This window comes from Nicotiana tomentosiformis, chromosome 10, assembly GCF_000390325.3.
Source record: "Nicotiana tomentosiformis chromosome 10, ASM39032v3, whole genome shotgun sequence".
NCBI classification, from domain to species: Eukaryota; Viridiplantae; Streptophyta; class Magnoliopsida; order Solanales; family Solanaceae; genus Nicotiana; species Nicotiana tomentosiformis.
The window spans coordinates 61,196,571-61,217,860 of NC_090821.1; the positions used below are offsets into that span (position 1 = coordinate 61,196,571).

The following is a 21,290-nucleotide window of genomic DNA, read 5'->3' on the forward strand; positions in this document are numbered from 1 at the left end:
ACTACATTTGAAAAAAGAATAGAAATGTGGGCTTCCTAGTTTTTTAGATTTGACAGAAGACTTAAATTTATCCACCTTTCATAAATAAAGCCAAAAGCATCATCCTATTCACTGATAATTCTTCCATTTCATAGTGAAGAGTAAATATGTGATAGAGAGAAAGTTGTAAGGTCTTAAATAGGGTGTCAAAACAAATCATCAATAAGTTAGCTAGGTGTATAAATAAACATGTTTAACTTCAGTTTCATTGGAAAAAACACCATACCTGATGACCAATTCAAGGTCGGAGTGTTGGAATATCGTTGTTCTACTTGTGGATGAAGCAGGGGTGGCTCAAGGGAAGGCTAGTAAAACCTTTGTTGTAGGCCTCACAATTTTAAGGCCCCATGAATTTTATGATTCTTTTTTCGCTTTGATAATATTGAAATTTATAAATTAGAAAAAAGAAATGGAATCTTTATGAAAAAAAGAAAGAAAGACCATCTTCTTTTTAACAGTAAAAGTATTTTAGAATTTTGAAGTAAACTACTCAAATTTTTCTATAAGTAAATAATATTTTTACAACAATATCCAAGGTAATACATTGCAAATACATTGCTAACATCTTACTAACCTGAATTAAATTTTACCAATATTATAATAATATTACTATTTGAAGTTAAAACTTAATCTCTTTCAAGACTACTATCCTATAAACAAAAAGTGAAAAAGACATCATTAACTTTTTTATATTTGTATTTGGTTAAAAGTTTAGGGCTTCTTATTAAATTTGGCTTTAGCCACTAGTTTTATTGAGCCGTCCATAGTATGAATAGCACCGGAATATATAATCTCTTCAACATGCATTTCCTTGGTGACTACAGCTGACATTTTGACTTTACCTCGATGGATTTAGAGACGGTAGGTATCCAAAGCAAGAAGGGATTACCTTACAATATTGGCATCTTTAGACAACTGAGACATTCCATTCCAAAAAAGAAAGATTTTCTAATTTTAACAATTTAAGTTTGCGAATTGCGCAACTTTCACATTCCATATAGTGGAACTAATGGTAACTCATAGTCGGTTAGTTCAAGATTTGAAAGTGTCGTGACTTCATTAAGATGTATGCAAAAAATAAACAATATCAATTTCTTGAGGTCTAGTGGGAGCTTCAACTGATTAATTGAGATTAATGTAGGACCAAAAGAAATTTGAAGCATTGTAAGATTGTTAAATGCTAGAAACGTACCATCAAATTTCGAAACTTTACATCTCAATTTTTGGACATTTATTATTTTTGCTAAGATCTTATCAGCATCATCCACGCAAGAAACACTTTCTGAGGAAATAGTTTGCAAATAATACATTGTCGAACGGCTTTCCAAGAGTTATTGTCCACTAATTCAAAATGAAAATTGCTTGATTGTGTAAATGTTGCTAGTTGACCATATTTCAAATAGTATCTGGTAATGATACTTGTCTTCTAATTCCTTGGTTGTGAATAGTAATGTATCTTTGCAGTCCGAGAAACAAGATTCTCAAAAGGGTTAATTCTTGAGGGAAAGAATCAATGAGGGCGAACTAAATATCCAACACCCTTAGAAACTTGAACCTTAAGGGTATGATGTATGATCTATTGAAGAGAATGCAATTTTTCTGTGCAATTTTTCTGGATTCCCTGAATTGGAAAGATTTCATGTACCAAAAAAGTAGCAGTCTTATACTTTGGAGGGAAAACATGAAAATGATCCGTATAGTTATTAGAGGAGAAATTGATATTCAAGAAGATGAATTGATTCAAGAAAAACGTGAAGTTTGATTACCTTTGTATCCTTTCTAAAAAGTTATCAAACTTGGCTTTCGTCCTGCAAAATTCAAGCAATAAGTCATGCAGCGACATCTTTGAATTTGCAACAAGATTCAAAAATATTTTTTAAATTTGCATGTATAAATAAGTGCCTTAAATAAAAAGAATATGGGAATTGGGGTTTTCCGTTAGGGTTGAGGACAATTTTTAAAACTTTACTAAGGGCATTGGGGTTTTTCGTTGGGTTGAGGGCAAATTTTAAAACTTCACTAACAATAGGGGTAATTTTATTCCTATAGTATAACGGAAGTTAAATATAGATAATATTTAAAAGTAGAAAGGTAAATTTGATCCCTTTCCCTTTAAAAATACATAGGAGTAATTACTCCAAAGCATAGATATAGGCTAATTTCATTTTATACAAATGTGTTAGATTACTTCAAATTAATCAACATCTGATATAAAATATTTACTCGGACGTGGTGCATAAACCAAACTATATAAATTTATATGATCAACTGATATAATAAGGTAATAATATATATTAATTAACTAGTGATACTTTTCGCGCTTCGCGCGGCCGTTAAAATTTTATTTACAAGATACTTTATTGATCTTTTTAGTAAATTGGTAAAGGTAGAAGAACAAATTTCATGTATGCATACAAAAATTAATTTCTAAGGTAGATTAAATCATAAATATAAATACTTTTTTTTGATTAATTAGCTCTAACGCTCCACACAACATATAACTAATTTCACGTCAACAATGATAACATCTACAATATTAATTTAAAACAAAGAAAATTCTCAAAGGAAAAAAAATATTTTGGCCATCCTACCAAACTCTCCCAGTTGTTTTGTTCCTTTTAGCAATACCAGACCATCTCAACCCTCTAGCTTTATATTCCTAAACTGATTAAAGAACAAAAAACTCCAGTATTTGGGAGTTATGAAGATTAAAGTATGAGAGCGTTAGTAGAAGATGAAAAGGTATGAGTTATGAAGGTGAACTCATAAATTAAATATATAAATTAAAAGAAAAAATAACCATACAATATAAGGTAACAAAAAACAATCGTATTAAAACTACAACAATATAAACTTTTCATATAAAATAGGAGTATTAATTAGCAACATATATTAAAAGTGAGAAAATATACTCTGATAAAACTATTAGAGATGGTTATCAACCATTTGATATACTGTATTTTCTTTGAACCAAAAAAAAAATATATGTATTACTTCCAATTACTTGAAAGATTACAAACTAAACCAAAATATATGTTTCCTACACATAAAGACCAAATAACAAAACAATATTTTCAAATGCTCAGCAATTTTTTTCCAACAGTCAAAATAATACAGAGAGATCCAGAAAGATGCATTAACAGAAAATAAATAGCACAATATGGAAACAAACAGAAACAATAATCCCATTGATACAAAAGGTTACCATAAAGGTTTTTGCTTGGCGATCAAATTTTAATCACAAATTTATGAATAAAGCTCCCACTTCCCTATTCAAAAGTACACTTATCCTATATCTTCCTCCACCAGCATACAAGATTTGGGAACAACATATTCATACTCTTAAATAACTATAAGGTTCTCAAGATAAAAAGAATGATGAAAAGATAGAGAAAATGACAACATAGAAGTCATTTTCAGCAAGTAAATTATTAGCTATGAAATTCCACAGAAGATATTGAAACTCCTGAGCAACTATCCTTGGTTGAAGAGTGAATGTAATAACAGATAGTGTCCTCCCAAACAGTGATGATCTTCCAAGGTCGAACAATCACTTTGTTTTGTTTTTAAGACGTCACTGAGATTCCTGACATCAAGTATTTTGATATGTCACTTTTTTTCTAGAATAAAGGAAGGATATATAGAACTCACAAGCAAAACCATACGACTCTTTCTTTTTCGAAGGTAGTCTGTCTCAACCAAACATAATGACAGTAGGGAAAAGTTACAATCCTTCATAGTAATAGCATAAAAACGCGCAACTTGATCTCATCAGATACGATTAGATGCTTTGAAATGAAAGTTAACTTCTTATCTACATGTTCAAGAGTACTCCTGTACATAGTTTTGCTACCAGAAGTAGAAATTGCATAGAAGACCTGACAGACCAAATTCTCCATTGAATGTAGATAAAAGGGCATACATTAGATATGTATCATAAACAGAGTCCTACTTTTTTGCTTGTCCTTTCTCGATTCTTCCTTGTCCTCTACCTTTTTCTGTTTTTAATAAACTCTAAGACTTATGTTTTTACTCACACACATAACAGAATTTTGGGTTGAGAGTGAAAAGAAGAAAGAATTCATGTTTGCAAACAGGTTTCACAGAAGGCTAAGCCAAAATATTTTTATTTTGTGGGAAATGCGTTTAAATCAAAATGTTTAATGAACTGAGATCATAGTCCATAATGCACCGACCATCATAGAAGATGTAAGGTTTCTTGATTAAAGGTTCAAATTTGTACGAATTCGAACTGTATCTAGAAGAATTCCTTGTTTTTGTCCATTACCAATATCACAACATTAAAACCAAAAAGATTGAGACTAATCAAAATGGATTTAAGTTTCACTTTACATATATTGTGAGTAAAAATTCAATGCATTTATGTAATATGTATAGTATAACAGTTCTACAGAAGAATTATCTAATTGACCTCAACTATTTCGAGATTGAGACGTAATTAATTGACTGAATAAAAAGAATTCAAAAACTCCAACAAAGGTGGCTTACCATAATGCGGGTGACGTTTGAACAACCAGCATTTTCGATTTTCATACTGCAGCAGAAGTGACAAAGACTAATCAGAAAAAGTAGTTATAAGAAAAATAAAAAATAAATCGATTTTGGGCTATGAAATTTTTTGCATATGGAATAGAACTTGTAATATGGCCATTATTTTGTCAAATGGAGTCCATCTCACATAAGCATAAGCATCTTTGCAAAGTGTAGACTTTGTTGGCAATATTCTTTGGGACCCAAAAATATTGCATTGTGTGTTGGATATCATTTGCACAAGTTGTATCTCTTCTTTTACACCTAAGAGGTCAAGACTTTTTTGCCTATAAAAGGGAAGGTCATTAGTTCATTTTAGACACACCAACAAGACTTGAGTCTTCATTTCTTGTTTCTTCCTTTCTTCCTTTATTAAGAGTGTTTTGTATGAGAGTTAAGTGTTGGGAAACACTTGTGTGAACCCTTTCTTTGGAGTGATCTTGTGAGGTTATTCTCTTAGGGTATTTGGGATTATTTAGAGTATTTACTCTAATTTTGTACTCTCTTTTGTACTCTTATTGTTATAGTAAATTGCTCCTCTCCGCTTGTGGACGTAGGTCACTTTGACCGAACCACGTTAAATTTATGTCTTCTTTATCTACTTTAATTGTCGTTATTATCAACTTCCATTGTCTTTGTTATTGCCATTATACCGTTGTTTGGCTATATTCCGCACTACCCGGGTTCCCGATCCTAACAAATTGGTATCAGAGTCGGATCTAACCAGGTTAGTTTTAATAGCCAAAATAACTCTAACAAAGACCTATGTTGAGAAATTTGACCGAAGAGCAAACTTCAGAATGTGGCAATTAAAGATGGAAGCTACCCTAATTCAGGATGGCTTAGACTTGGCGTTGCAAGGAAAGGAGAAGAAGCCGGATAAAATGACGGACGAGTAGTTTGCCATCATAGACAAAAAGGCAAAAACAGGTATTATTTTAAATCTCTCAAATGAGGTTTTACGTGAAGTTTCTGTAGAAACCACAGCTAAAGGCATGTGGAAAAAATTAAAAACATTATATATGAAGAGGACGGTGGAAAATAGACTTTACCTGAAGCAGAAGTTTTATACAATTCATATGAGTGAGGGTACCTCTATTCTCTCTCATCTTGACACCTTTGATTCCATTCTTATGGATTTGAGTAATATAGATGCTAAAATTAAAGATGAGGATCAAGTTGTGTTACTGCTTTGTTCTCTACCCCCATCTTTTAAGCATATAAGAGATACTATGCTTTATGCAAAGGATAATATCTCTTATAAGGATATTAAATCTATCCTAAAATCAAAAAAACAGATAGATAGTGATATTACCGGGGAAGCTAGTGGAACTCAAACGGAACTTTTTGAGATTTTTCCATACTCAAACTAAATAGATTTCAAAAGTCATAAAGTTTTGACAGGAAATTCATATACAAATACCGAACTTTTTGAGATTTTTCCATCTCCTGGCTACCAATTGGTACAACTTTTCCTTTCTAGTTAGAATAATTCATGGAGAATTACCAAACATTCCGATATTTTTGTTTACATCTCCGGCAACAGTTTGTATAAATTTTTATTTTCCTCTACTCCTTTTTCGTCTTTGCTTTTGGTAGAACAACTGGAGGAGTGGAAGGGTCTGACACTTTAGTCCGTTAGACTGCAGGACTTATTTTCAGAAAAGTCCAACTGAAATAATTGAAACTAAAATCCTCAAAGTGTAAGAACGCAATTTATGAATATTTCGTCAAAGATTAAAGAATCACATAAATAATCTTAAAAATAGCCAAAAGAAGCACATTTGATTGCAACAATTAACCTAAATTCAAAAAGGGAAATAGAGTATATTTGATATAATTCACACAAAATAACAGGACAAGATGAAAGAAAACCTAAAAATCTCAGAAAGAGAAAAAGGGAATTTACCTATTGAAGTAAGTAAAGAAGAGAAAGAAGCCGCTGAAAGCGTTTCAATGGAAGAGCAAGAGGAGTGAAACGATGTATTGCCGTATTGGAACAAATAAGAGGAAGAGATGCAATTAAGAGACGCAATTAAAGTGACTTTTCGTTTAGTGTTGCACATAAATAGGTAAAATAGGGAAAAGCTCCAAAAATTTGTGATAAAGAAAAAATATGTATAATTATTGATAAGAGGTGCCACGATTTTTTGGGCCCCGCTTTCTATATATATAGAGAGAGATAGATAGATTGTAACTAAGTGATAAATCTTATATATAAAACACATCAGCACTAATTCTTTAGGTGTCTGCACCGAGTGCATGCAAGTATCAGATTGAGTTGAGTGCATGTAAATATCTAACCTGAAATTTATTCATATCCGAAGCCTAAAGAATGCTGAAGAATAAGGGCTTGTTTGGTATGATGGATAAGAAATAATTAATCTCGAAATTAAATTTGAGATGAATTTATTCCAAGTTTGGTTGGGATAAAAGTGTGACACACCTAATCCTGAAATTTGTTATCTCGGGATTGTAGTGTTATTTTTATTCCTGTGGGAGGGTGAGATAACAATCTCGGGATACCGAATCCCAGGATAATTAATCCTGGGATAACTTACTTCCCAACCAAATGACCCTTGAGTGCTCGTTTGGTACGAGGGATAATTAATCTCGGGATTAAATTTGAAATGAGTTTATCACACGTTTGGTTGGATAAAATCGTGATATAGCTAATCCCAGAATTGTAATATTTTTTTATCCCCATGGGAGGGTGAGATAACTGATCCTGGGATGACTGATCCCGGGATAATTAATCATGCATAACTTGTTTTCCGACCACACGACTCCCAACAGTACAAACTTGCTGAACCGCACTTTGATTGAGGTTTTTCAGTAGGCTGTCACTCAAAAGACAATTAAAGAGAACCATCTTAGGAATTAGTTCAACAACTCAACAAAACTCCCATAACATGAGGCAACTGAATAATTTTCTTCAAATATAAGCCATAAATAGCATTTCAAAGTTCCAGTAGCAATTCCAGAAAAATATACTAGACCTCTGGCCATACAGCTGCAATTACAATTTAGTTGAGTACACTAAATTGCTAAAAAGCATTTTGCATGTTCCATGTTTGATGATTTGTAACATGTTTCAATATATCCCTTTCAAGTGTTTATTGGAGCGATTCTGCTACGACGAGAAGTGACCAAGAAATCATCAATACATAGCCTACTCAAAAATCGTTTGATTGTTGAGGACTCATTCTTCTATGACTAATCCAACTCTCAAAACTCTTTAACTCTAACTGCATCGCGAGGAATGTCATAAGCTTCTCTTGGCCTTGATTTCTTTACACCTGCAGTAAACCAAACCTTCTCCGACCTGTAGCCTTCGACAGACACATTTGTGATCTTCACCCATACTAAGACTTTGGTCTTCATTCCTTCTATGCCTATAAGCTTGTCTCTAAGTAGAATGCATTTTACCCTCGTAGCATACCTAATCAAAGTGCCGTCCTTGAAGGTGATCTCACATGGTGACGGAAGGTAAACGGTCAGCTTTGATTTGGAGTCGTCTAATTCAAAACTAGTTACGTTCTGAGGGAAAAGGCCAGGTGGGAGATTGTGTTCTCGTAGAAGATCTGGCAAACTCTTCATAGGCGTTCCTGAGTAGGGGAAAAGAATTTTTCTTATAATTCATTTTGCTCATTAACATGAACCAAACCTATGTTGCTCGGACTCTCATAAAATGTTGCCAGGTGCATGTTGGATCCTCCAACAGTATTGCATTTTTGGAGGAACCGACATGGGTGCGGCAGCATTTTGGAGAGTCCGGGCAACATAGAACCAAACCTACTATGTACTTGCCCAAACCAATATGCCCATAAGAAAAACTATGATACTCAGATAAGTGACTACAAGACTGCAAAATGAATATGCACCTTTTAACTTGTTAAAGATCCACTTCGCCTTCTCTTCAACAGTACTTGAGATGCTCTGCAACAATAAATTGAAAATCGAGTTAAGTGCACTTTGCTGAAGTTAAAAGAGATCGAGGTTTTGAGTTCAGTGTTAGGACAATCAGATGATAGTACAATCTCTTTTTGATGATACACGCAAGATTGCTAATTGATGGCTGATAAACAAGCTGAAATCCAGAGAAAAACGATCGAGAATCTGATTCTGGTTTTTAGCATGTCAACTGCGTTGATTTTTCTTTCAAATGCAATGCCTACATCTACACTTAGCCAAGATGGACAGATATGAAAGGAAAAAAGCACCTAAAAAGGAAGTGTCTTCACATTTTACCTAAGCTGGTAGCCTAAGTGCCTAACCAACATGAGCATATATTAGAGACCTTGAGATTGTTGATCTTTCTTATTTCCTATTAGGAATTTTCCACAATCGCCGTCATAATTCTACATTTTGAGGATAAGTACTTAAAAGCGTGATCGCCCTATTTACCATCCTAAAACATAAGAACAAACTGAAAGTAACTACTTTAACAGCAAGAACAATTACACCTCAGTCCAGTTGGGATCGGCTACTAAACATGTTTCTGGATATAAATGTGACTAATATACAACCCAAAAATCAAAGAAGGCATAATTGCAAAGAAGTAAAAAAGGGCAGTCCGGTGCACAAAGCATCCGGCATTTCAGGGAAGGGCCGCAACTCTAGGGTGTGATATAGACAGTCTGCCCTAATGCAAACATTAGTGACCGCTTCCACGGCTCGAACCCATGAAGGTAACACAAACTTGACTTTAAGTACCTTCCTTTCTCACTTGTATTTCTTGGTAAAATTTCTAAAAAAAAGTTTAAAAAAAATAATAATAATAATAATAATAATACAAAGTAAGCGAATTGCGGATGAGAGTGCAACTAGATCCATCAAAGTGTTGTGACAAAATTTCTGGCAGTTGGTCCATAAAATGGCTAAATGCAAAACTTGTATAAATATTAAACTGTCTAAGAACAAAAAGGGAACTGAAGTTAGAACTCTAAGATGGACTGATGGAGCATCTCTTCATTAGAAATAAGTTAACACTGTAGCATAAAATGGCAAAATGCAAAACTAGGATAAACACTTCTCAATGTGATGCATTAGAATTTCTCAATTTAATTGAAGTTTCTCAATTTAGGCAACCAACACTCAAGAACATAAGGGGGGCAAAGAATTAAATGTTCAATTAAAAAATGAGCAAAAGGGGTTCAGTGAATACAATTAAAGAATCAAAATACTAAATCAAGAATGTCCCAAATGAAGTAATAACAACCAAAAATCAAGAAAAGGTGAAATCTTGATTTTAAAAAAAATGAAGAAATTGGGGAAACATACATTGATATCTCCAGAGATATTGTTAAATTCTTCTTTAGCTTTCTTGGTTAGCCAAAAGCTTCCAACTTTAATGCTCCCAACTTTAGTTAAAGCTTTCTCCATTGTTAGAAAAACTCCTCTTATTGCTCTTTTGCTCCTTCAACAGAGCTAGCTTAGCTTCAGAAGTGTACTAAGAGTGACTAAATGAGACAAATATAATGTGGAAAAAAGAAGACAAATTTAATGTGGTGTGCAGCTGTACTTGAAATTGGCGTTCACTTTACCCAATAAAGTACAGGAAATAAAAATGAAATTCAACTTGTTAGCACCTTGAAGTTTTAGAATGGAACACTTTAACCCTCTCAGCTATATTTCGTTAGCCTTTGTACATATAAATTTTATTGAAACTTGAAGAAAGAGTTTTTGAAATTATGTTGAAAAATAATGGCAGAATAGCATGATAGACATTTGTATTTGTTCTCATTTGTCATCCCGGTCCCTATAACTAATAAAGTTTTATCGAGGCACTTACACTTGTTCAAAGTTAATATTTTAAACTCTTCTGACGTTGTGTGTCCCTTAATCGCATGGTGCTAGAATCCACATAAGATAAAAATATGCCACATCAACATTTTTTTTTTAAATTATATGGAAAAAAAATAAACCTTTTATCTTTCCTCCCTCTTTTTTAAAAATCTTTTCTTTATTTTTCTTTCTTCTCCACCATCATTCACTCCTTATTGTACTACCTCATCGCCTGAGTCTAGCCATCAGATAACACCATGAAGGGTACTCTCCCATTCCCAATTCCTCCATAAGAATCCTTATCCCACCTCTACCTTGAATACCTTATCTCCACTATTTTTCTTTCTCTCTAAAACATAATTGGCCAATCATAGTAGCAACTCAATTCTGTTACTCTTCTCGCCATTTTCGCCCATCTTCATTCCTTCACTCATTCACGATTTCACTAGCTTTAAATCCCGCTCTCTCCCCTGTTAAGATCTTGCTTCCCAGAAAAGGGTTCCTAATATTTTAGTAAATTTAACTTCAGCCTTATATAACAACAACCATACAAGAGTAATAAAAATTAAAGATTTCTATCAATCAAATTACATTATTTTGTACTGAAAACAAATATTCACAAAGCAAACAAACAATGGCAAACATATAATTAACTAGGCCATGCAAAGCAAAATCAGATCTATGAAAGATATTTTAAAAAGAAGAAAAGAAGAAAATGGGCAGGGGCTGGGGAAGAACAGGAAGGGGAAAAAAAGAAAAAGAAATGGGGCAGGGGCTGGGGAAAAACGAGAAGGGGAAAAAAAAGAATCGGGACTGGGGCTGGGGCTGGGGCTAGGGGAAGAACGAGAAAGGGCGGGGGATAAAGAGGAAAAAAAAATAGGGGAAGGGGTGGGTCACATGTGAAAACGGGGCTGGGGGAAGAACGAGAAAGGGAGGGGGATAAAGAGGGAAAAAAACAAGGGAAGGGGTGGGTCACAGGAAAAAATGAGAAAGAAACATATTATGCTAGCGTTTGACCATAGATTCCCAAATTTATTTTGAAAAATCTGATTTGGGTGAAGTTTGGTTTGAAGATGAAAATGTGTTTGGACATTAGTTTTCAAAACATATTTCACTTTTTTTTTTCTGAAAAAATATGAAACATGACTTATACCCACAAGTTCTAAAAACTATCACAAATACCCAATAGTACATTCATCAATAACATTCATTATATTATCGTAAACCATAGTCCTGAACATAAATAAATTTGGTACAAAATAATCATTTTTATAATGAACTATATAATACACTATCAAATGACCGAGAAGACGAAGCAGCATTGTTACAAAATAATAAATGGTGGACTCTTTTATAAAATATAAAAGTTTGAGGCAATTTTTTTAAAAATATAATAGTAATATTTTGGGTTGGGTTTGGGGTTTTGGGTTTGCCAAAATATGGATAAAATTTATGAACATACATGCATTTGTCAAAAAAATTCCAAATATATTTTGACAAAATCTATGGCCAAACGGGTCCTATATTTTTGTTTTTTATTTCTTTTGTCTTCTTCTTTTTCTTTTAATCATTTTTAATATAAATTTTTACATTCACGCTCGTTATACGCGTGAAATATACGCATTTTGTACAACTCAGTCATCAAGTTGTCACATATGCTTGGTCAATGGTCAGAGGAGTTCAAAATACTGACTGAATAATTATAAGTTCCTAAATGAAACTTCGTTGAGTACAAGGACCGGGATGACAAACGCGAACAAGTACAAGTGTCTACTAGCCTATTCTGCCAAAAATAATTTTTAAAAATTGAAGTTGTGTTTGGACATGCATTTTATTTGAAGAAAACTTGGAGTTTTGTGAGTGAAATAAATCACCCAAAAACTGCCCTAAACCACTTTTTTGGAACTTGAAAATTTTTGAATTTTTTTTCCAAACATGATCATATTTCATAAACAAATAATATTTTTAATTTTTTTTTGAAAAAGTGAAGACAAAATCCATTGCCAAACGGGAGCTTCATAGTCCAATGATTTGGAAGTAATGGAGAAAAAGAGAGGAGAAGAAAAATAAAAAAAGAATTAACCCAAATAACCATTCATTCAAATACTTAAATTAAAAATAGCTGATGAATGTATAATATAAATATAATTTATATATAATATGTGTATAATTGTATATAATTAATATATAATATATGTATGTCAGCTAGAAAAAGTAAATAATGAATCCAACCGATTATTTGTGTAAAGATCCTTAAAAGAAATCTTACTTTTAAGTTTTAATTGATTTTTATCATCATAAATACTTTATGTGGTTTACTTGGGTACAAAATAAAAAAAATAAAAAAGAGCTCTACAATATATTAAAAGTATTTTAATTGTAATTTATGATTTTAAACATGTCGACAATCCTACGACTATAAGAACATACCAACAAAGCTAAAAAGGATAAAAATTAAACTAAAAAGTTTCAAGTATATCAAAAAAAAGAGTAGAAGGAATACATTTTTGCATTGACGCCCCACTTAATTTCTATTTTGTCAAAAGCTCCTTTAAAATTCTAAGAGTCACACATGATATTTATTATGTCGAAATCATCAGGTATAAGCGAAAAAACGATAAATTTAATAATTTTGAAGGAACATAGCAAATCAATAAAATCTAATTTCTTATTGTATCCCAACTGACTCCAAAAATAGCTAGTCTAATACTCCCTCCGTCTCATATTATTAGTCGTGGTCACTAAAAATAGTTGTCTTAAATTACTCCCTTCATATCATATTATGTGTCATGATTCTCTTGTGCACGCCCCTTAAGAAAAATTAATTAGGATGAGATTGTGACTACTTTACCCTTATTCATGTTTTAATATTTAATCTTTTTTCATTGAATATTTTCTCAATTTATGTGTCATCTCAATCAATGACATTATCCATATTTTTACTAAATGTGAATGCAATTGATTGTCTTTGTAGAAAATATGAAGAGACACCTAAGATAAAATTAACAAATCAGTAAAATTAACTCTTCCAACAGATATTGCATGAAATGAAATTCATCTTTCCTTCAAAATATTTTCAAACGAGTGATTTGAAAATTTTCTTTCATTATCATGTACTGTAGCAGAATTTTGGTTTGAATAGACTTAATAAAGATTTTCGGTATTTACAGTATTGATTGCATTAGTATAAACATGATTAAAGTGTTTAATATAACAAGGTTGATTTCTTGGTATTTGAATAAAATTATCCATAATTAAGGTGTTTGTAATCTTCTAGGATAGTTATTACTAAAGGTAAAAAAAGAAAAATATAATCAATTTTGTCTTGAACTTCTAAAATGATAAATAATTCGAGATAATTATTTTTAATAATCATGACTGTTAATATGAGACGGAGGAAGTATTTGCTATTTTAGAAGTTCACGGTAAATTTTTTTTTTTTCTTTTTTACCTTTAGTAATAATTATTCTTGAAGATGAAAATAACACGTAAATAGAATAAATATTCAATAAAGAGAGGTTTTATCTTAAGACATAAATAAGGGTAAAATAGTCTAATCCCTTTCCTAATTAATATTTCTTAAAGGGCGTGTAAAACAAAAACACGACAGATAATATGATACAGACGGAGTAAATAGGCAGTTTCATAGTAGATCTCCACACCTAAGATGAAAAGAAAAAAAAACAAAGAAGAAGAGATTTAAAGTTTGGGAATGCGCATCGACCAACACAACACTAATTAAGAAGTGTATTAAGAATACAAAGTTTTTGTATAATTATAACAACTCGATCGGTCGTTTTGAGCTCTAGCGTGTCGTTCAACGGTTTGAGGCCTTGAGTAGCTTCACTTCAGGTATTATGACTTGTACGTGTGGTCAGAATTGAATTTCGGGAAGTTCGGAATTGACTTGGAAAGAAAATTCTAATTTCGGAAGTTTAAGTTGGAAGAATTGACTAAGGTTTGACTTTTGAGTAAACGATCTCGGAATCGGAATTTGAATATTCCAATAGGTTCGTATGGTGATTTCGGACTTGGGCGTATGTTCGGGTTGAGTATCGGGTGGTCCGGAAGCATTTCGACGCTTATTATGGAAGGTTGGCATTTTAAAGGCTTAAGAGTTTCATAAGTTTGGTTTGAAGTAGATTTTGATGTTATCGATGTCCGTTTGGGGTTTCGAGCCTTGGAATAGGTTCGTATTGTGATTTATGACTTGCACGCAAAGTTTGGCCTCATTCCGGAATGTTTTGATATGATTCAGACGCGTTCGTCGAAGTTTGAAAGTTTAAAAGTTTAAAGAAGGATTGTGATCGTCGATTCGTAGTTTTGATGCTGTTTTGGTGTGATTTGAGGCCTCAAACAGGTTAATTTCATATTTTGGGATTGGTTGGTGTGATTGGACGGAGTCCCGGGGGCCTTGGGTGTGTTTCCGGGTGGTTTCAAACCAAGTTTGGCTAAGTTGTTGTTGCTGGTTTACTGGCGCTGGTGTTGTTCTTCGCGAAAGCGAAGGGCCTCACGCGTTCGCGCAGAAGAAGTTTTGGACTGGGCCCTTTTGTTCTATGCGTTCGCGATTGGGCATACGCGTTCGCGAAGGGCAAGCTAGCAAAGCTTCGCATTCGCGAGCCCTATCTCGCGTTCGCATAGAGGAACTGGGGGGGGGGGGGGAGGGGTTAAAGCAGATTGTGACTTGCCGCGTTCGCGAAGAAGAATTTCTGGGCTTGAGTTTGTTGAGCTTCGCGAACACGAGGGCAGTGACGCGTTTACGATGACGGTCGTCTGGGCAGTGTATAAGTTTGCAAAAACGGGTTTTGACTCATTTTATCTCAAATCTTCTATGGGAGCCGAGCTTGGGGCGATTTTGTGGAATCTTCTTCGTCACCCATCACTAGGTAAGTGATTTCTTCACATTGTGAGTTAAATACATGAATTATACAGGATTTGAACATGGAAATCTGTGAAAATTATGTGATTTTGAAAAAGATCTAGAATTTAGTATTTTGGGCCTTTACCACGAAATTGGACATGAAATTAGGAATAAATTATATATTTGAGCTCGTGATGTTATGGGTAAAGTTTATCTTCAAAAATTTTCGAAATTCGGGCACGTGAGCCCGAAGGTTGACTATTGGCTTTTCGAGTGGAGTTGAGAATTATTATAAATAAATTAATTATGATGTTGGAGTATATTTTTATTGGTTTTTCATGATTGTTTGACTAGTTTGGATCGATGGGCATTCGGTTTGAGGTGTTAGAGCGACGTTGGAGCCGGTTATGGAATTTTGGAGCGAGATAAGTCTCTTGTCTAATCTTGTGAGGGGGAAACTACCCCCTAGGTGATATGATTGCTATGTGCTATTAGTTGTGGGTGCTACGTACGCACGAGGTGACGAGAGTCCATACGTAGCTAAAGCATGTTTATGTCCGGGTAGACTTAGGACTTTACCATGTGATATTTGAAATATTTGAACTCATTCTATTGGCTTCATTAATTGAAATTATAATTGAATTTGATTTGGAAATATATATATATTTGGCCGAGCCTTATTGCCTTGAGTTGTTGGCAAGTTATTTGAAAAACGGTAAAGGTTATACTCACCCTGTATTCATATATTGTACCGTAAGCTCGTGTCTCGTAATTCGAGAATTCCTTTACTTTCTTGTGGAGCGGGTTGAACGCCTCGGTAGGATTATGTACCACACTCTCATGGGAGTGGGTCGTTCGCCTCGGCAGTATAATAGATACATCTATGGTTCATGTCGCTAGACCCTCGACAGTGTACACGTTATGATGGGATCGGGTCGTTCGCCTCGACAGTATTATATTCCTTATGAGATGTGCTCGTACGACCTCGGCATAATCGTGCATTACATCTCTAGCAGTCCGAATATTCACGAGATTTTTCCTTCCACTGTTGCCTTGCATTTTTATATGGTATGTCTTATTCATTTAATATTTGGCATTGAATATTTTCTGGGGTGTTCAGATAGAATACGAGATGAGAGATTGCTATCATTTAAAGAAATTATTAGAAGATTATGTTAGTTACAGATTTACTTCACTACTACTGTTGTACTTCTTATCTGTTTATGATTTACCATATTGATCTATTGGACCACCAGTAAGTGTCAATGTCGATCCCTCGTCACTACTTCTCCGAAGTTAGGCTAGATACTTACTGGGTACGAGTTGATTTACGTACTTTTGCTGCACTTCTGCACTAAATGTGCAAGATCTGACAGGTTCATTTGATAATCATCTTGGTGCGTAGGCACAGCTGTTGAGGAGACTTTACGTGAACTATATTCCAGGCTACGCATAGCAGTCCACAGAGTCTCCATCATACTATTTATTTTATCCTGTCTCATTTACATTCTAGGCAGATGTTGAATTATGTACTCCTTAGTAAATACCCATGAACTTGTGACACCGGGTTTTGGAACATACTAGTTGATGCTTACGGTTCTGTATATTATCATCTCCTTTCATTTCTCTTACAAACTACAAATTATGTATATTCCCGTGGATTTAAAAGTGTATATTTCCTTTCTTATTAAAATGTATGATTTCTAAAGTAATAAAATGAGTAAATAAATTGATCAATCACCGTTGGCTTGTCTGACGGCGGCGTTAGGCGCCATCATGACCTATAAAGAATTTTGGGTCGTGACAGTATTGTGAGAGTTGGATCAGGGCTTATATGTGTGATGAGGTGTATTGCGGGCACCAGGTTCATGGAATTACAACTATTGTGGCTGGAGGATGTTATTATGGTCAAGCGACTTATGTGGTGCATGGTGTGATTTCAGAGGAGGAGCATGGTCATGCTGGGTACAGTGTCTGGTGATTGATGTGGTGTCCGTATGTTAGAATCAGGTCCCGTGGAAAATTCTAGATGTTGGAATTTGGTTCTAAAGCTTGTTAGCTAAGGTTATAGGGAGGATCTTCAGTCTGGATCGAGCTAATATGCTCAACTGGGTTGTGGTGGCACGGGTAGGTGCACGAGGTGTTAAACAGTGATTTTGGACAACTATGGAGCAGTCCTTAGCACGTTCGAGGACGAACGTATGTTTAAGTAGGGGAGAATATAACGACCCGACCGGTCGTTTTGAGCTCTAACACATCGTTCAGCAGTTTGAGGCCTTAAGTAGCTTCACTTCGGGTAGCATGACTTGTACATGTGGTTCGAATTAAACTTCGTAAAGTTCAGAGTTGACTTGGAAAGAAAATGCTAATTTCAGAAGTTTTATGTTGGAAGAATTGACTAAAGTTTGACTTTTGAGTAAACGACCTCGAAATAGGGATTTGAGGGTTCCAATAGGTTCGTATGGTGATTTCGGACTTAGGCGTATATTCGGGTTGAGTAACGAGTGGTCCGGAAGCATTTCAACGCTTATTATAGAAGGTTGGCATTTTGAAGGCTTAAGAATTTTATAAGTTTGGTTTGAAGTAGATTTAAATGTTATCGATGTCCGTTTGGGGTTATGAGCCTTGGAATAGGTTCGTATTATGATTTATGACTTGCACGCAAAGTCTGGCCTCATTCCGGACTGTTTTGATATGATTCAGGCACGTCCGTCGAAGTTTGGAAGTTTGAAAGTTTAAAGAAGGATTTTGATCGTCGATTCACAGTTTTGATATTTTTTGGTGTGATTTAAGGCCTTGAGCAGGTTCGTTTCATGTATTGGGACTGGTTGGTGTGAATAGACGGGGTCCCCAGGGCCTCGGGTGTGTTTCGGGGTGGTTTAAGGCCAAGTTTGGCTAAGTTGTTGTTGCTGGTTTGCTAGTGCTGGTGTTGTTCTTAGCGAACGCGAAGAAGGAATTTTAAACTGGGCCCTTTTGTACTATGCATTCACGATTGGGCAGACTCGTTCGTGAAGGGCAAGCTGGCAAAGCTTCCCGTTCGCAGTCCTTGTCTCGCGTTCGCGTAAAGGAACTAGGGGGCTGAAGCAGATTGTGCTTCGCGAACACGAGGGATTTGCCGTGTTCGCGAAGAAGAATTTCTACGCCTGAGTTTGTTGAGCTTCACGAACATGAGGGCAGTAACGCGTTCGCGATGAAGGTCGACTGGGTAGTGTATAAATTTGCAAAATCGGGTTTTGGCTCATTTTATCTCAAATCTTCCATGGGAGCCGAGCTTGGGGCGATTTTGTGGGAGCTTCTTCGTCACCCATCACTAGGTAAGTAATTTCTTCACATTGTGAGTTAAATACATGAATTATACATGGATTTGAACATGGAAATTGATGGAAATTGTGTGATTTTGAAGAAGACCTAGAATTTGGTATTTTCGACCTTTTCCACTAAATTGGACATGAAATTAGGAATAAATTATATATTTGAGCTCGTGGTGTTATGGGTAAAATTTATCTTCTAAAATGTTCGGAATCCGTGCATATGGGCTCGAGGGTTGACTTTATTGACTTTTCAAGCGGAGTCGGGAATTGTTATAAATAAATTAATTATGATGTTGGAGTATATTTTCATTGGTTTTTCATGATTGTTTGACTAGTTTGGATCGATGGGCATTCGGTTTGAGGTGTTAGAGTGGCGTTGGAGCCGGTTATAGAACTTCAGAGCGAGGTAAGTCTCATGTCTAACCTTGTCAGGGGGAAACTACCCCTAGGTGATGTGATTGTTATGTGCTATTAGTTGAGGGTGCTACGTACGCACGAGGTGACGAGAGTCCGTACTTGTTGGCAAGTTGTTTAAGAAACGGTAAAGGTTATACTCACCTTGTGTTCATATACTGTATCGTAAGCTCGTGTCTCGTAATTCGATAATTCCTTTCCTTTCTTGTGGAGTGGGTCGAACGCCTCGACAAGATTATGTACCACACGCTCATGGGAGCGGGTTGTTCGCCTCGGCAGTATAATAGACTCATCTATGCTTCGTGCCGCTCGACCCTCGGCAGTGTACACGTAATGATGGGATCAGGCCGTTCACCTCTGCAGTATTATATTCCTTCTGAGATCTGGGCGTACGACCTCAGCATAATCGTGTGTTACATCGCTAGCTGTCTGAATATTCACGAGATTTTTCCTTCCACTGATGCCTTGCATTTTAATATGGTATGTCTTATTCATTTAATATTGGCACTGGATATTTTTTGAGGTGTTGAGATAGAATACGAGATGAGAGATTGATATCATTTAAAGAAATTATTAGAAGATTGTGTTAGTTACATATTTACCTCCCTACTACTGTTGTACTTCTTATCTGTTTATGATTTACCATATTGATTTATTGGACCACTAGAAAGTGTCAATGTCGATCCCTCGTCACTACTTCTCCGGGGTTAGGCTAGATACTTACTGGGTATTTACGTACTCATGCTGCACTTTTTCACTAAATATGCAGGATCTGACAGGTTCATTTGGTGATCATCTTGGCGCATAGGCGCAGCTGTTGAGGAGACTTTACGCGAACTGCATTCCAGGCTACGCATCGCATTCCTCAGAGTCTCCATCGTACTATTTATTTTATCTTGTCTCATTTACATTCTAGACAGATGTTGTATTATTATTGTATTTCTTAGTAAATGGTCATGTACTTGTGACACCGGGTTTTGGGATATACTAGTTGATGCTTACGGTTCTGTATATTATCATCGCCTTTCATTTCTCTTACAAACTACAAATTTTGTACATTCCCGTGGATTTAAAAGTGTAAATTTCCTTTCTTATTAAAATTTATGATTTTGAAAGTAATAAAATGAGTAAATAAATTGATCAATCACCGTTGGCTTGCCTGACGACGGCGTTAAGCGCCATCACGACCTATAATGGATTTTAGGTCGTGACAACAATATTCATACCTTATATATCTCGATTAGAAGGTAAAAAAAGTTTAGATTCTTCTCTTTCTTTTGGGATCGGGAATTGGTTTTTTGGTGACTAGCAATGGTTGTATATAGAGGAAAACGAAGCCATAAAAGAAGTTGTTTAGGCCTTTCTTTTCTCAATTTTATCAATTATTTGATAATTATTAATGTCAATTTTAGTATTTGGATTACTATTGTGTATACGTTAAAAACTGCTTTCAACCTTCGTACGATTGGTGAAGATGGACCGAAGAGCATCTTCATAATATCTAGGTGAGATTTGAAGAAGGCACGAACAAGCTTCGAGTTTCGGAGTCAGATTAAATACTGAGCTCGATGCCATTATCGAGCTCGAGTCCAAAACGAACCATACTCAGAAGCGACGAAATCGAGCTTAAGAGCCAGAAGCCAACCAATATCGAGCCCAAGTCAATATCGGACCCCGAGTCGGCATCGAGCTCAAACCCGCATCGAGCTCTAAAACTAGAAACCGACTAATACCGACCAATACCGAGTCTGATCAAGATCGAGCTCATAGACGTTTGCTATTCTTTTCTAACTTCTTTTCTTCTTTCTTCGTAGGCCGCAGCGGTTCATCAAGAAGCATGTTCTCGGTCTCGAGCTGAGATGCGTCGGTACGAGGCCAATCTCCGACGGGTTACGGAGGAGAGGAACGGCCTTAGACTCCTCTTCGGACAAAGGGAAGAAGAAATCAAGGACCTTCGAGCTGAATTGGCCAAGGCTCAACAAGACTAGGCCGACCTGACCGAGCAAGTAATGGTAATCTTAAAAACTCATGGGCTCGATTGTAGAACGGTGGCTAATATTTTGATCTCATAGCTGTAGAAGAAGCTTGAGGTGATTGGGAAGCTTCGTGAGGAGGTCGATATGATAAGGGCGGAGACCTTGGGATGGAAAGATGGCATGGGTCGTCTTGCCGCAGAAAACGGAATTGCTCGAGCCCAATTATCATCGGCCAAAAACCAACTTCAAAGCATGAAGGAGAAGAGCTCGGTTCAAGCAAGAAAAATATAGGAGCTCGAGGCTCGATTGGCCTCCGAGCTTGCCAAGGCTAAATCTGACGCCGAAAAAGCA

At 35.4% G+C, this 21,290-nt stretch overlaps 1 protein-coding gene across 6 annotated transcripts; it reads right to left on the reverse strand.

The window, feature by feature from the left end:
- Window positions 1-3,200: 3,200 nt before the first annotated feature.
- Window positions 3,201-10,101, reverse strand: LOC117280271 (uncharacterized protein At5g01610). Of its 6 annotated transcripts, none has more exons than XM_070187324.1 (7): window positions 9,874-10,101; window positions 8,475-8,529; window positions 6,500-8,198; window positions 5,643-5,745; window positions 4,549-4,594; window positions 3,858-3,917; window positions 3,201-3,625 (listed from the first exon to the last, which is right to left on the reverse strand). In XM_070187324.1, the coding sequence occupies exons 1-3, from the start codon at window positions 9,973-9,975 to the stop codon at window positions 7,819-7,821; spliced, it is 537 nt and encodes a 178-aa protein (XP_070043425.1). In that variant the 5' UTR covers window positions 9,976-10,101; the 3' UTR covers window positions 3,201-3,625; window positions 3,858-3,917; window positions 4,549-4,594; window positions 5,643-5,745; window positions 6,500-7,818. The 6 variants fall into 6 exon arrangements, with proteins under 6 accessions (XP_070043425.1, XP_070043426.1, XP_070043421.1 ...); XM_070187325.1 differs by having other exon boundaries at window positions 3,858-3,932; XM_070187320.1 differs by lacking the exon at window positions 5,643-5,745.
- Between the last annotated feature and the right edge of the window lie 11,189 nt (window positions 10,102-21,290).